The sequence below is a fragment of the Primulina eburnea genome, chromosome 15 (assembly GCF_022965805.1).
Source record: "Primulina eburnea isolate SZY01 chromosome 15, ASM2296580v1, whole genome shotgun sequence".
Lineage (NCBI taxonomy): Eukaryota > Viridiplantae > Streptophyta > Magnoliopsida > Lamiales > Gesneriaceae > Primulina > Primulina eburnea.
The window spans coordinates 2,859,082-2,875,571 of NC_133115.1; the positions used below are offsets into that span (position 1 = coordinate 2,859,082).

Genomic DNA, 16,490 nt, shown 5'->3' on the forward strand with positions numbered 1-16,490 from the left:
ATTCTCAACCATATACAGTCGACTCCTCACATTGTCAAAATATAACTCATGCAAAAATCGTAACCAGAAGGGTAGAAGGAGAATTTGCACTCGACCGATTTTTAAAACAAACGAAATGCATAAACCGAAAATCTAAACATTTAAAACAACTCACTTATGAAAGACAAGTGTGCAAATTATAATATAGCAAAAACCCACATACGAAGGACAAGTGTACAAATTATAATATAGAAAAAACCCACTTACCTTAAACCTGGAAGAAACGTGAAGAATTCGAGAATAATATAAGAATCATGTAACCGACACCTCGAAAACGCAGCAGCGCATCTACCGAAATATCAGCCGTATTGTAAAATTCCTTGCGCCTTATTTCACCATTGGATCGGGCTCAAACATGGACATTAAGTTCACAAGTAAGTCACATAAATTATGAACGGTGAAGATTTGGTTTCGAAGTCGTTTTAACCTGTTCATGGACGAAAAACCAAAGGTATGATGTTCCCGCTGAAATATGGCATTTTTCTTGCGAAGACTATAAACGAAAAACTAACCGTTAGATTTTGCTGAAATTTGGATATGTTATGCAAAACAAACAAAGCATATTCTGATCCGTGGAGATTGGATTCCGAGCATCTGAGTGAGAGAACTGAACTTTGGACATAATTTTGATGACTCGTGCAGATTTTTTTTAAGAGGAATTTCTAAATTTTAGAGAGAGAACTCGAAAATTTGAGGTGTAAAATATGAAGGAGAGCTTATCCTATTTATAGGGGTGAGGTGAAAATCTTACCATAATTCGACTGATATTCTTTCCAAAATTTAGAGATGGTCCTTCCATAATTTCGAGGTAATCATTTCATAAATATTGAGATGCTTCCTTGTTGAGAAAAACTATCTTGTGTGTAATATTTCCTTCCAAATTTGATTGATATCCAGCCTTATTTCGAAATTACTACATTATTTGTACTGAATTTTGAATTTCATGTATTTATTGGTTTGGAATTTTCAATATCATGTATTATTTAATATTTTCGAATTTATTATAACTCAAAAATAAATTATTATACATGTCTATATTTAAAAATTACACTCCCAAAAATTTGGGTTCGCACATCCCTCCCTCCCTATTAGAAGCTTCGTCTTCGAAACTTTAGTCGGCTTGACCATCGAAAAGGTTTGGATATTGCTTGCACATTTTCTCTTCAAACTTCCAAGTAGTTTTCTCATTCTGTATGTTTTGATCATTGCACCTTGACCGAGGGAATGATATATTGTCTCAGTACTTGGTCATTGGTGTCCACAATATAAATATAGACATCTTCATATTTCAGCTCTTTCCCCAAGTTACCTGTGATCATGAGTGATTTAATTTCCACAACATGGCTTGAGTTCGAGATGTATTTCCTTAGTTTGGACTTGTGAAATACATTGTGGATTCTAGATATATTTGGTGACAATGTTATTCTGTAAGCCAACGTGTCAAACTCTCCAGATTTTTTAATGATCGTACGTAACGAGGATTCGGAAACAGGTAGTTGTTCATGTTGTAGGAATAATAAAGTGAAAGTTTCGCGATGTAGTTAGCAATGCACCTCAACTCACTTCCACCTTGCGCAACTCTTATACATCTCTCCACGAAATTGCACGTCATTGCTAGAGTTGGAAAAATCGTATCCCAAACACTGTAACAAAGGTCATTCCATCTCAACAATCTGTTCACATAAGAAGTTCTATTTCTTTGGATACATCGTCACGCTAGTGTATTGAATTTATTCGTACTTAGGGGCAATAATGAAGCATGCAAGACAAAATAACACTACAAAAAAATTGACGCGAAAATCTATCGATAGCGCACATGTGCATGCCGTGAAGTTAAACGTCGTTAAAGTCCTTGAAAGGAATATTGCTTGACAGATGTAAGGTTATATAATAACAGTAGTGTAATGTTATGAATTTGTGTTATATCAGAATTAAGTGTTGTGTCAAATGTTACAACATTTAAGACAACATACAGCGGAATATTAAAATTTATAACACAGATTAACTTTAAATAAATAGATGGAAAAGATTTAATATGCAAAATTATAAATACTTGTGCATTGCCTCATGGCAAAACTTAAGCATTAGAAAACCAAATTGTTTACAAAAAAACTAATCGCCAGTGATAATGACCAAAATCAATTTTCTCAACACATTGAGAAATCAACGCTTTCTGAAACAAATAACTAGAATAAACTTAGTCAAGAAAGCAAACAAAAACATGATGCCAAAACAGAAGGAAAAAAAAAAAAACAATCTTCAGTCAATTTCGTCACGGATGTTGTCTGTAGATGTCTCCAACATTCAAGGCAACACGTGGTATCTGCACGCTTCAAAATTGCACGTCTCTCGAAGAATGTTTTTCTCTGAAATTTCAGAAAGCACGAGCGTGAGTGTATGATTGATCGATAGTGCGTCCAGCCATCACTATCCTCGCTTATCTTATTTATCAAATTCCTCACGATGAAATCTATAAGATAAGGAAGGCAACAATTTGATTAGAAAATAAATTCCTCTTTTAAACATTGATATCATATCATGATAATACTTGCATAATTATCTCATTATCTAGAAAGGCAAAATATCATTAAATATTATACACAATCAAATCAACAATGAAATATAATATTAGGGAAATTATTTAAGATAAAAAATTATATCAATTAAATGAAGAAAATATATTTCCCTTTCAGTCATAAATACCGAGATATCTACACTCGGTGTAGCATAGACTCACCTTTAAAATTTAACGTCCTTTTTTCTTGTAATTTTAAATCCCACCGAAATCCTATAATGAAATCTTTTTTGCAAATATGGAAAGCATCAAAGCTATCAGGAGGTGCGATTATTTACAATTATGATTATTTCACAATTCAATATTTAAGTTTGATGTAAATCATTTATGTGTTCTTAAACTCTCCCACGTCAATCAAACTTTCTGGTGGCACGATATTGACTTATTAATCAATTAAAAGTTTAAAAATACGATTTTTTGTAAAAACATATATATCTATAATATTACACACACACATTTTTCAAAACTTGGAATTGATAACGATCATAAATATAGATCACTATCGTTATCAAATTAATAATTGCATGATTCGGGTATATCCGTAAAGATTATATTATTTTTCATAATCTAATAAGAGTAGTTATCTTATGGGCAAAAACTTGTGTGAGACGGTCTCACGAGTCGTATTTTGTGATACAGATCTGTTATTTGGGTCATTCATGAAAAAATATTATTTTTTATGCTAAGAATATTACTTTTTATTGTGAATATCAGTAGGGTTGACCCGTCTCACAGATAAAGATGCGTGAGACCGTCTCACAAGAGACCTACTCTATCTTGTGACCCAATCCACATAAGTAATAAAAAGTAGTACTCTTGAAATAAAATTAAAGTAATATTTTTTTACGAGTCGAGTATAATCAAAGATCCGTTTTACAAAATGTTTCCGTGAGATGATCTAATAAGAAGAGTTTCGTGATCATTAAAAATATGGATTTTTCTTCCTTCGGTTTTAAATATCAGCACTCCAACCGAATAAAATCCAAGGAAAGGGCAAACTAAATTGGAAAAAAAAAATCGATTAGAGCACATTATCGTATATATTTGCCATTATTTAATTTGAATGATCTGTTTATGGAATTTAGTATTTAGTTTATTGATTGGTCAATTGTTGAATAACATCATTTATCCGGTTTTTTTTTTTGCCTTATTTACCAACATGTCATAAACATGTACTTTATTGAAACTGTAATTTGATGAAAAATGTTTTTGAGACGCGGTCTAACTGGTTGAGAACATGAATGATATAAGATATTGAGACGATAAACAAATATATATCGATAATATAATGATTTATAATTATCATTTTTTATAGACTTGAGTCAAAAATTTGATGGATAAAAACGTTTCCTAGGTGTGTGAGTGTGTGGGCATAAGCACGTTAAAAAGATGTGGAGACAGTCGTCGAACTTAGGACTTTACAAAACCAAAACAAGATCACTGGTATCAGCTAGGGGTCCGGAAACGGTCGGTTTGGTCCGGTTTTACTCTACAACGGTTCGGTTTTCGATTTTGAATATCTCTAGTCCAAAACCAAACCATTTTATTATGGTTCGGTTCGATTTTTTGTAATACGGTTTGTTTTATACGGCCGATTATATACGGTTAGCTAAAATTTGTTAAGAAATAAAATTATAAGTCAATTTATGCCTTTAAAATCTAAATCATAGTATTTTTCAAACATTTAATTTATGGGATATATATCATCTTACGAAAAAATTAAAGAAATATATACAGAAAGGAAAGAAAACGTCGGCTGGTGGTGTGAAAGAAGAGAAAGCGATTGGATTGAAAAATGAACGTCAATGATACTGAGTTCCTAAATCTTAATAGACTCGTTATACAAAAAAAAGTCTTATACTTAACGACTAATATGACCCATTATATATAAAAAACATATACTTAACAATAATATGGCCGGTTCGGTTATTCGGTTTTTTTAGCGATTAAAACCGAACCGAAAAACCAAATTTCAAAAATTTTAAAACCATAACAGATCGAAAAACCGAACCATTTAAACCGAATTATTCGGTTCGATCGGTTTTTTCGGTTTTTCGGGTTGTATGCCCACCATTATTATCAGCAGTCACTTGCAATAATTTGATTCAAACTGATCAAACTCTCCTCGTAGAAAACCGCGCTCATCGAACTATAATCTCCGTAGAACTGAAACCCCTTGAAGTGGTTTTCATGGAGTGCACAAGATGCCGACTGGTCATGGCCAGATTCAACCAGCAACAACTCATTCTTCAAAAACGTAAAGGGCAGATAACACAATTAGGGCCGATGACAAACTGTTTTGTCCATGATTCTTTCACCCCGTATTCCGTCATCACCCAAATCTCGGTCTTGTATGGTTGTATCCTCGGGTGTGGATACCGAACCACAGCGAGGCTGTCATTGAACTCCATCAGCCTCAGGTTCCTTACAGAAGGATTGAAATTGTCGGGTAAGTATAACTGTCGAGAAGTCTCTTCGCTCACGTCGAAGCAAAGAATGGATGGAAAACTATAGGAAGCGTTGATTGCGATCCAGTGAATTGTGCCATTATAAAAGAGATCATAACCAGGTAAATAACTAATATCAGGCACTTTTGCATCTATTTGTTTCCAGGAATTGGAGGCTGAATTGTACAAATCAAACCTGACCTGACTCTCCCCGAAAACGAATGAGATTTCTGCGCCGGGCACCATATCCGCCATATAACTAATATTCGTAATCCGGATAACCTTGTAAACACCAGTAATTGGCTCAAACCAAAATCCATGTTGTAAAGGAATGGAAATATAGTCCAGTGGAAATCTCAGAGGGGGGATCATCTTGTATTCTCGCAATGCCGGATTGCACAAGAAAACAGTTTCTTCGAAAGCAATGCAAATAAGGCCATTGCAGGGGCCGTGAATTGAGATGTTTAAGTTCCAATGCCGTTGCAAAGGGATGTTCGAAGCATTCAGAATCAGAATCGGAATCGGAATCAACAGATCGGGTGAGACCAATAATTTGAGGAACTCCGGGTCGTGAAAAGAATATGTTTTACCTTGTCTATTTTGTGGTGGCAAACTGTGAGTTACGATATGCAAATGGCCGTAAGAAGAGATTTCCAAATCTTTCAAGATTGAAGTCCAATGTCTGGAAGAGGAGATTGCCTTATAATCTCTAGTTTTTGGTGGCAAAAATCGTTTGACAAGCAGTACCCTCTGTTTTCTCCCACGTTTTTGGTGTTCTTGGACGAACATAGGACTCTTGATCAAATCACGCCAAGTTTTTGAAACGCTCCTGAATTTTACTATAGATTTCACCGGTAGACGTATCAACACTTGGATGAGCACATCCGTCGGTAGCGTTTGATCTGCCATTGTTATGCACACCAGCTTTCAAAAGTGAGTGATTACGTATGGAATATATATATATATATATATATATATATATATATATATATATATATATATATATATATATATAGAAGACTTCTGATAGAGATAAAATTCGTGAGTTTCGAATTTTTAGAAAAGTTTTTGTTAATTTATCTTTAAAAAAAATCAATACAACAAAAGTTTACTATTTTTGTTTATATTCAAATAAAAAATAACTTCTCCACGTTTCGTACCAATTAAACTAATAGTAGGACTCTTGTGAGATAATCTTATGAAACCATATTTATCATAATAAATAATAATTTTAGCATAAAAATAATATTTTTTTATGTGATTCAAAAATATATCTGTCTCACAAAATTGACACGTGAATTCGTCTCACAAAATTTTTGTGTTAAATCAAATAGAACTCTAGTTGAGTGGTATTAATACGGACACAGCAATCAGCTGATTAGAATTTTAATATAAATATTTTTTGTACTTTCGGTTTTTCGGTTCGGCTATCGATTTTTGAAATTTATATATATTTGTCTATTTTTTTATTAATAACATTTACATTCAATCAAGATAAATAAATCAATTCAACAACGTAAACATTTTTTTTAATATCTTTTAATAATAATATTTCAAATTTAAATATATTTATTATATTTTATCAATAATTTTAAAAAAGTTTCAAACGTTAACGTTTACTAATTTTAATAATTATTAGTATAAAATAACTCTCCGTCACACGAGTAAAATACTAATTTAATATTTAAGATTGAGATTGAACTTGTATTTTTTTAAAAAATAAAAAAATAAACATATAATAAAGTCTTTATCTGACCTAAATCCTTGAGGTTTCTGGCACTGGATTCTTTCTTTCTGTATTAATTTCACTGTTTTTGGGAAAACTATACCCACATTGTGTTGGGGCTGGATTTAATGGCAAAGTCCCTTGAGGATACTCAAAACAAAATAGAATATATAAACAAAACATTTTTATATTCACCCAAAAACAGGTTAGAGAACAAACTTGGTTTATGAAGAAAATAGAATCAAGAAGTCGACAAAAAATTGTAACTATGTTTGAAGATAGAGTGGTCTCCCGTTAGATGATTTCACAGAGGATGTCAACTCGGTTCATATCTGCAATGAAAATTAATATTGTTAACATTAAAAAATAATATTTTTTCATTACTCTGGTTGACTTAGATATCTGTTTCATAAAATTGATCAGTGAGATCGTCGGTCTTAAAAGAGTTTTTGTATTTAATAAATAGATTTATATATCTAACTATATTAATATATTTAATTAAAGTTGAGGCCACCTACTATACTAACTAACTAACTAACTTCAGTAGGTCTGATTTAAAAAAAAAAAAAAAAAAACTAACTTGAGTAGGTCTCTTGTGAGACGGTCTCACGAAACTTTATCTGTGAGACGGGTCAATCTATCGACATTCACAATAAAAAATAATACTTTTGTTAAAATCTAAGATTTCGTATGAAAAGAAGAGGAAGAACACGAAGAAGTGTGGAAGTTTTCTGTTACTCCCTTGAGCTGAGTTTCTGAAAAACTAAACTACAAATTTACAACTACTTGGTATATGGACTAAGTCCTATAACCAAAGACGCAAAATGGAAAACACGCTTCTAGTTACCAATAGATTTTTACAACTTCAACACTCCCCCTCAAGCTTGGTATACATTTAATATTCCAAGCTTGGACAATAAATAGCAATGTTGGCCTTTTCCAAGAGCCTTGGTAAAAACATCCGCTGCTTGCTCGTGCGTTGGAACGTAACTTGTCTTTATAAACTTTTCTTGAATCTTTTCCCTTATCAAATGACAGTCTATCTCTATATGTTTTGTTCTCTCATGGTACAACGGATTTGCTGCAATCTGCAACGCTGCCTTGTTATCACAATGGAGCGTTACTGGAGTATCAAGCCGCATTCCCATTTCTTTCAGTATGCTGACAATCCATATAATCTCACATGTTGTTGTGGCCACGGACCTGTACTCCGCTTCTGCCGATGATCTAGATATCGTGGTTTGCTTCTTTGTTCTCCATGATATCAAGGACTCACCCAATTTGATGCAATATCCTGTGACTGACTTTCTACTCATTGGACAAGTTGCCCAATCAGAATCGCAATATGCATTGAGCATGAGTGATCTTTCCGATGATAAAAGAATTCCGAGTCCTGGTGCCTTTTTCAAATATTTTAGAACCCTGATGGCCGCATCCATGTGGGAAATCTTGGGTTCATTCATGAATTGACTTAATGCTTGAACGGCAAAGCATATGTCTGGCCTTGTAATGGTTAGATATAGCAATCTTCCTACAAGCCTTCTATACTCACCTGGATTACTTAGCAGTTCGTCAACAGATTTATCTTGTTTAGCACTGTCATCATACTCTTTTGTGGTTAATCTCAGGTGCTGTTCCATGGGCGTATCAAAAATTTTAGCCCCTGATAGTCCCGAATCAGATATCAATTCTAATGCGTATTTTCTCTAGTTTAGACAAATCCCTTTCTTCGACCGAGCCACCTCTATTCCAAGAAAATACTTTAACTCTCCCAAATCCTTGATGTGGATTGCTGTGTGAAGGTGTCTTTTTAGTGTTTTAATTGACTCTTCATCATTTCCTGAAATTATAATATCATCCACATATACAAGTAACAAAGTAATGGAGGAGTCATCTCTCTTGACAAACAGCGAATGGTCATGTTTTGATGGACTGAACCCAGCACACTTCATGACAGATGCAAATTTCACATTCCACTGTCTCGAGGCTTGTTTAAGCCCATACAAGGATTTGAGTAATCGGCACACATTGGTCTCCCCCTGATTGCCAAATCCGGGAGGAATAACCATGTAAATCTCTTCGTCAAGATCGCCTTGTAAAAAGGCATTGGTGACATCCATTTGGTACAATGGCCAATGGAGCATCGCAGCAACACTTAAGAGACATCTAACCGTGCCTATCTTGGCCACAGGAGAGAATGTATCGTGATAATCAATCCCGGGCAGTTGAGTGTATCCTTTAGCAACAAGGCGGGCCTTAAATCGAGCCACACTCCCGTTAGGATGATACTTGACCTTGTAAACCCATTTATTGCCAATGACAGATTTGCCAGGAGGCAAAGGGACAATTTCCCAAGTTTGATTGGCTTCCAAAGCACGGATTTCATCATCCATGGCTGCCTGCCAACGAGGATCGCCAACTGCCTCTTGATAAGTACTAGGTTCTTTAATTTCAGAGATGGAGGTTAAGAAAGCTCTGAAAGATGGAGATATGTGAGAATAAGAGATATAGTTGGACAGTGGATGCATAGAAGAGGAAGGATTGCGAATGGACGGGCATTTATAATCACGTGTCCAAATGGGTGGTCGAGATGGTCTAGAGGAGTGGCGAGGCCGTGGGGATGAGGAAGGATTAAGGGAAGAGGGACTTCCAGCTGAAGAAGAGGGGGCCAGTAGAGGTGTAGAGGGACTGACAGTGGCACTATCATCATGAGAAAAGTGAGGAAGAAAAATTGGAGACGTAGGTTGATGGTGAGAGAAGGGAAAGACAGACTCATGGAAAGTGACATCCCGAGAAACAAGAAACGTATTTTTAGTGAGATCAATTAGTTTGTAACCCTTTTGAAATGTTGAGTAGCCAACAAAGAGACACTTGGTAGCCCGAGGAGCAAACTTGTTACCTCGAGGAAGGATGGATGCATAGCATAAGCATCCAAAAACACGAAGAAGTGAGTACGAAGGGGAGCAATGAAACAACATTTCAAAGGGGGTCTTGTTAGATAAAAGAGGAGTAGGTATGCGATTAATCAAATACACAGCAGTAAGGATGCAATCTCCCCAAAATTTTGAAGGTAAGGAAGCTTGGAATTTTAGGGATCTGGCTATTTCCAATATGTGTCTGTGTTTGCGCTCAACAACACCATTTTGTTGGGGTGTATAGGGACAAGAACTTTGGTGGATGATGCCCAAAGAAGTGAGGAAAGAGGTACATGAAGAGTTAAAAAACTCAGTACCATTATCTGTCCTTATGGTTTGAATAGTTGTAGAAAATTGGGTTCGGATGAGAGCCACAAAAGCTTTAATCATAGAAAACGTGTTTAGCTTAGAATGCATCAAATAAACCCAAGTTGCTCGTGTGAAATCGTCCACAATGGTGAGAAAATATTTCTCGCCATTGTATGTAGTGGAGTGAAATGGACCCCAGACGTCCATATGAACTAATTGGAATGCATGCGTTGAAGCAGTGGAATGACTTTGTGGAAAGCATGTTCTAGTTTGTTTGGATTGAGGACATATGTCGCAGTGTTGAAATGTAAACTCATGTGACAGAAAAGGCAACATTTTCATTCTAGATAAGGAAATATGACCAAGACGTTGATGCCAAATAGATTCTTTAGAAACAGCAGTATTGACAACATTTAGATCAGAAACTAAAGTATTACAGTGAGTGACAATGGAACGTGGAAGGAAATTAGATGTGCCAATGTCTTTGAAAACAAAATTGGAAGTGTCTAAATGATAAAGTCCATTCTTCACTCTACCAGTCCCCATTATCTTCCCAGTGCAGAGGTCCTGAAAAAAACAGAAGGTGGGGTGAAAAGTGATGAAGCATTTGTGGTCTTTTGTGAATTTGGACACAGACAATAGATTGAAATGGAAGCTAGGCACATATAGCACGTTATGGAGGGCAATTTCGGGAGTGATATTAACGGATCCTAGTTGAGTAACACAGGTTTTATTACCATTAGGCAGTTGGACAATCCCTTTGGACCCAGCACATGGGACAACGTTATATAAATGAGCATCTTTACCCACCATGTGATCATTAGCTCCTGTATCAACTATCCATTCTGAGCATATAGGTAAATAAGAAGTACCTGCCATGTTTGCTGATGGAATATCAGAGGCAGGAGGACTTATTTCCTTTGCCAGCAACTTCAAAATGGCATTATACTGCTCTGGTGTAAAACTGAGTTCAGCTGGAATTTTCGGAATAGCCTCTTCATTTTCGACAACAGTCATGTTGGCTGCATTTCTTCTGAATTTTTCAGTTTCTTGATGAACCTCTCTGTTAGGAGGGCGAGAAAATCCCCTCCCTTGCATCCTATTGAACCGATGGCTCTCTGGATATCCTACTAGCTTGTAGCAATTTGCTTTGGTATGCCCAGACATATTACAGTGATCACAATGCAAGGAATATCTCTTCTTCTTGTCTTGAGATGCATAAAATGCTCCATGAGGAGCCTCACCGAGAATGGAGCTCATACTTAGCATGTTCCTATGAGATTCTTCTTGTGAAACAATGGCGAAGGCTTGCCCAACCGATGGTAAAGGATTCATCATTAGTATTTGACTCCTGATGTGGACATAACTCTCATTTAGCCCCATAAGGAATTGAAGAAGTTTATGTTGTTGATCATGCTCAATATACTTCTTAGCAGATTCACAGGAGCATGAAGGCAGGACAACAAGTGAAGAGTATTCATCCCATAACCGTCGTAAATTTGAATAATATGTAGACATAGTGTTTTGCCCTTGCGTCATCTTTCCAATCTCACGATGCAACGAAAAAATTCTAGATCCATTAACTTTATCGAAACGTTCCTTCAGATCTGCCCATACCACCACTGCATCCGTAGAGTAAACGATTCCACCGAATATTTCTTTCGAAACGCTATTCATAATCCAGGACAGAACTATTGCATTGCATCTTTCCCACTGCGGCAGTGTGTTTGAGATCAATTCAGGTCTGTTACAGCTCCCATCAACGAATGCTAACTTGTTCTTAGCCCGCAGCGCAATAATCATGGCTCGGCTCCAGATTCCATAGTTCTCGTTACCAATCAGTTGCTCAGAGATTAGATTGATACCTGGTGTGTCGGATGGAAGAATGTAGAGTGGATCGGATGTCTCGAACACAGCTGCAGAAAATCCAGAAGCAGAAGCCATCGATGCGGAAAAAAAATGAGAATCAATTGAGAATCAAGCTGACAATATTAATTGCGTGATCAGATTCACAGATCAACAATCGATTTGCTCTGATACCATGTTAAAATCTAAGATTTCGTATGAAAAGAAGAGGAAGAACACGAAGAAGTGTGGAAGTTTTCTGTTACTCCCTTGAGCTGAGTTTCTGAAAAACTAAACTACAAATTTACAACTACTTGGTATATGTACTAAGTCCTATAACCAAAGACGCAAAATGGAAAACACGCTTCTAGTTACCAATAGATTTTTACAACTTCAACAACTTTAAGCATAAAAAGTAATATTTTTTCATGGATGACCCAAATAAGAGATCCGTTTCACAAAATACGACCCGTGAGACCGTCTCACACAAGTTTTTGCCAACTAACTTTTAATTGATTTGATGAAAAATTAATTAAAATTTCATTCATTGATGGTATCAATATATAAATAGACTGATCAATATTTCTTTCTATAATATTTTTCCTTTTAAAATCTTCAATCCTATATTTATGTATATTTTTAAATTCAATCATATCTTTATACATAGATTTTTTAAAAAATTTAAATTCTATCACTCTTAATAAAAAATTTGAAAAATAATTAATTTAAAAATAACAAGATAAAAACAACACATGCAGAAACGCACTAATTTATATAAAAACGTTGCGTACAAAATAACACTAATCTATACTATCTATACTTCTTACTATATTATTAAGTGAGACCCTTAGAGTAACTATCTTAAAGGATACCAAATTATTTAATTTCAAATTACCTTTTTTATCTTACTAAAAACATCATCAAGTCACCTCATATTTTACATAGAAAAAAATCTAAACAAAACTTCTATTTTAAATCGAACAACACTTTTAAATTGAAAATAATTTCGTGTTAATTGTTTAGTATTATTTAATCAAATTAAAAACAATAATAACACATGCAACGCATGTGCATCTTTTACTAGTTTATATAAAGACTTTCATCCAACTAGCCAAAATCAAATTTAACTTGTTTAAAACATCTCTTCTTTTAAGTCTCGCTTTCTTCTTCTTTTTGAAGTGGGATAAACCATGTATGCATCCAACACTTGCCAATCTCGCACCTCAATTAGAGTTTATGGTGCCACGGTCACTTTTATATTTAGAACTTTTTTACTCAACTTGATATTGATCATAAATTTAGATCATATCGTTATCAAATAAATAATATTATCACAAAAACTCTGATTCATGAAAAAATTATTAATTTTTATACACTTTAAACATGAATCGTGTATTCGTTTCACGAAAAAAAAAATACTTGAGAGACAGTCTCACAAGATATCTATTCTACTTTTATTGATAAGATATAACTGTAAAGATAATTTTTTTTCATAGATTTGCATTACTTAACATAATCCTATAAATATTGGTTTTTCTTCCTTCGACTTTAAATATCAGCATTCCAATCGAATAAAATCCAATCAAAGTCGGAAAATTAAATTGAAAATTAATTATGGGCAATTATTTTATAGAAGATATACCATTATTTGATTGATCTATATATCTTTATAGAATTAGTATTCAATATAATATGTTTATATTGGTCAATTGTTGAATAACATCGACTATTCGGTGCATGGACGCATTTACCCCGTTTTTTATTTACCCACATTTCGTAAACACATACATTCATTGTACACAAAAAATCTTGTGAGATGGTCTCGTGAGTTAATTTTGTGAGACATATCTTCTATTTGAGTCACCGATTGAAAAATATTATTTTTTTTCTCAAAAATATTACTTTTTATTGTAAATATGAATAAAATTCGTGAAATCGTCTCACAAGAGACCTACCCATTATTGAAATTATATTTTGAAATTGAATTTGTGTATTATTTTTTGAAAGTAAACCCTAGAGTTTAGTGTTTTTACATAATTAAAAACAACTCAATTGAAAAAAAAAAAAAAAAAAGAAAGAAAGAGCAAAATAGAAATCCCAATGGAATCGTCAAGTCAAACAGAAACAAACCAAAACAAGATAACCAAACAGGCCATCTTCAAGATCCTAGCTAGCACGAACAAATCACTCGTCTCGGCGATCACTTCCAGTTATTTCATTCAAACTAATCAAACTCTCGTTGTAAAAAACCGCGGTCATGGAACGATGAGCTCCGTAGAACTGAAACCCCTTGAACTGGTTTCCATGGAGTTCACAAGATGCCGACCGGCCGTTGCCAGATTCAACCAGAACCAACTCATTCTTCAAAAACGTAAAAGGGCAGATATCACAATAAGGGGGGATAACAAACTGTTTCGTCCATGATCCTTTCTCCCCGTATTCCGTCATCACCCAAATCTCGATCTTGCGTGGTTCTATCCACTGGTCTGGTGAATACCGAACCACCGCGAGTCTTTCATTGAACTCCATCAGCCTCAGGTCCCTTTCAGATGGACCGAAATTGTCGTGGAACTCTAGCTGTCGAAAAGTCTCTGTGCTCACGTCGAAACAAAGAATGCATGGAAAACTATCGGCAGCGATGATTGCCCAGTGTATCGTGCCATTATACAAGAGTTCATGACCTGGTAAGTAACTAAGATTAGGCAGTTTTACACCATGAATTTGCTTCCACGAGTCGGAGGCTGAATTGTATAAGTCAATCCTTAAACTATTCATCTTCGGACGGTGCCAGAATTCTGCTTGCTTTGGCACCTCATGTCTCATATCCGATATCTGGATAACCTTGTAAGCACCAGTAATTGGGTCAAACCCAAATCCATATTGGAAAGGAAAGGGGATATAACCCTCAGGAAATCCCGGAGGGGGAAGCAGCTTGAATTCTCGCAATGCCGGATTGCACAAGAAAACAGTTTTTTCAAAAGTAATGCAAACAATCCCATTGCAGGGGCCATGAATCGGGATGTTTGAGTGCCGATGCCAAGGGATATTCAAACTATTCAGAATCGAAATCGACAGATTGGGTGAGACCAAATCTTCTGGTTCGGGGAACTCCTGATCGTGAGAAGAGAAAGTTTCACCTCCTCCACTTTGTGGTGGCAAATTTTGAATCATCATATGCAGATGACCGTAGAAATCATCCGAAATCGGAATCGATAGGTCGGAAAAGGAGAACTCCTCACCATCTCCATTTTGTGGTGACGAGTATTGTTTGACAAGCAGCACCCTCTCTTTTCCGTTACGTTTTTGATGTCCCTGGATGAATACAGGATCCCTGATCAAATCACACCAAGTTTTGGAAACACACTTGAATTTTATTATGGATTTCACCGGGAGACGTATTAACACTTCCATGAGCAAATCCTTCGATAGCTGTTCATCTGCCATTGTTAGTGATCCGAGAAGCTGTCTAGCTTTTTTTTTCCCGAGTTGATGTGCAGGAAGATTGTGTATCTATGGTATTTATTTGCATGATCGTCGAAGAACACTTTATTTTAGAGCTATATTTTAATTAGATAAAGCCCAAGGAGATAGATGAAAAGATTGGATAAGAGTCTATCGTTAATTTAAATTGATTTGAATAAATCTAAATGCCTGTAGATAGGAAAGGATCATGGGTAAAATCATGGAATAATGAAGGAAGAAAAAGAAGAGTATCGGTAGAAAAGGGAGAAAACAACTCAACGGCACAAACTCTTGCAAAATTTTCAATTTTCATCTTCTAGGGTTTTCATGTTTTTAGTCTATTTTCAAATATTTTATGTCTTTTCAATTCCAAATTTCAGCAAATTTTATTATAACTTCAATTTTTTATAAATTGCTAATGATTCGTGAATATATAAATAATAGTGTTGGTAGTTTATTTTTGTAAATTTCAACTTCATTTCGATCGTATTTAATTGTTTTTTTATTGTATATTAACGATCATATCTGACGATCAAATTAAGGCTTCACAATCTTTTTACGTTTTTAGCACCTGACACATCTGCATTATATTTACTAATTCGTGCAAACAAATATATGTAAAGATAATATATTTTTCATAGATTTGCATTGCATAACAGCATTTCACCCAAATAAAATCAAATCTAAGAGGGCAAACTAAATTGAAAAAAATTTACTGGTGTGACTAAAAACAGATTTGATATGATTTTTCTACTATAATGTGTCAAAACTGAATTCTCTAACTGTGGTGTGTAGAATATCTTATGTTATTCGAGGATATGACCTTTTTACATTTGAATTCTTGACTTATAATTAAAATTAAAGTTGTAGATCTATGTGTTGTTTTCGAAATGAGACTTGAATAGTTAAATTCCAGTAAAACTTGAGAAATTTATGCTCGATTTCTGAAACTGCTCAGTATGCTAGATTTTGTCTGCGAGTTTTTTAGTAGCTGATGTTCGTCTTAATTCTAAGATTAATATTCTAAGATTCTAAAAGTGGTTTCTTCTAGACCATCTTTCATTTTCAATTGACGGATATTGATTTGAGTCAGTATTGAGAGAGATATGAATTTTATGCTATGAAGTGCCAAATCTGGAACTATAAGAGAATGTAGTTTTCGTGATTTCTGT

General features: G+C 34.8%; 2 protein-coding genes across 2 annotated transcripts; both read right to left on the bottom strand.

The window, feature by feature from the left end:
- Window positions 1–4,863: 4,863 nt before the first annotated feature.
- Window positions 4,864–5,970, bottom strand: LOC140814373 (F-box/kelch-repeat protein At3g06240-like). Its single transcript, XM_073173322.1, has one exon. The coding sequence runs from the start codon at window positions 5,968–5,970 to the stop codon at window positions 4,864–4,866; it is 1,107 nt and encodes a 368-aa protein (XP_073029423.1).
- An 8,011-nt stretch (window positions 5,971–13,981) lies between these two features.
- LOC140814377 (F-box/kelch-repeat protein At3g06240-like) lies at window positions 13,982–15,522 on the bottom strand. Its single transcript, XM_073173331.1, has one exon. It carries the CDS (start codon window positions 15,298–15,300, stop codon window positions 14,041–14,043), a length of 1,260 nt encoding a protein of 419 aa, XP_073029432.1. The 5' UTR covers window positions 15,301–15,522; the 3' UTR covers window positions 13,982–14,040.
- Window positions 15,523–16,490: the final 968 nt, after the last annotated feature.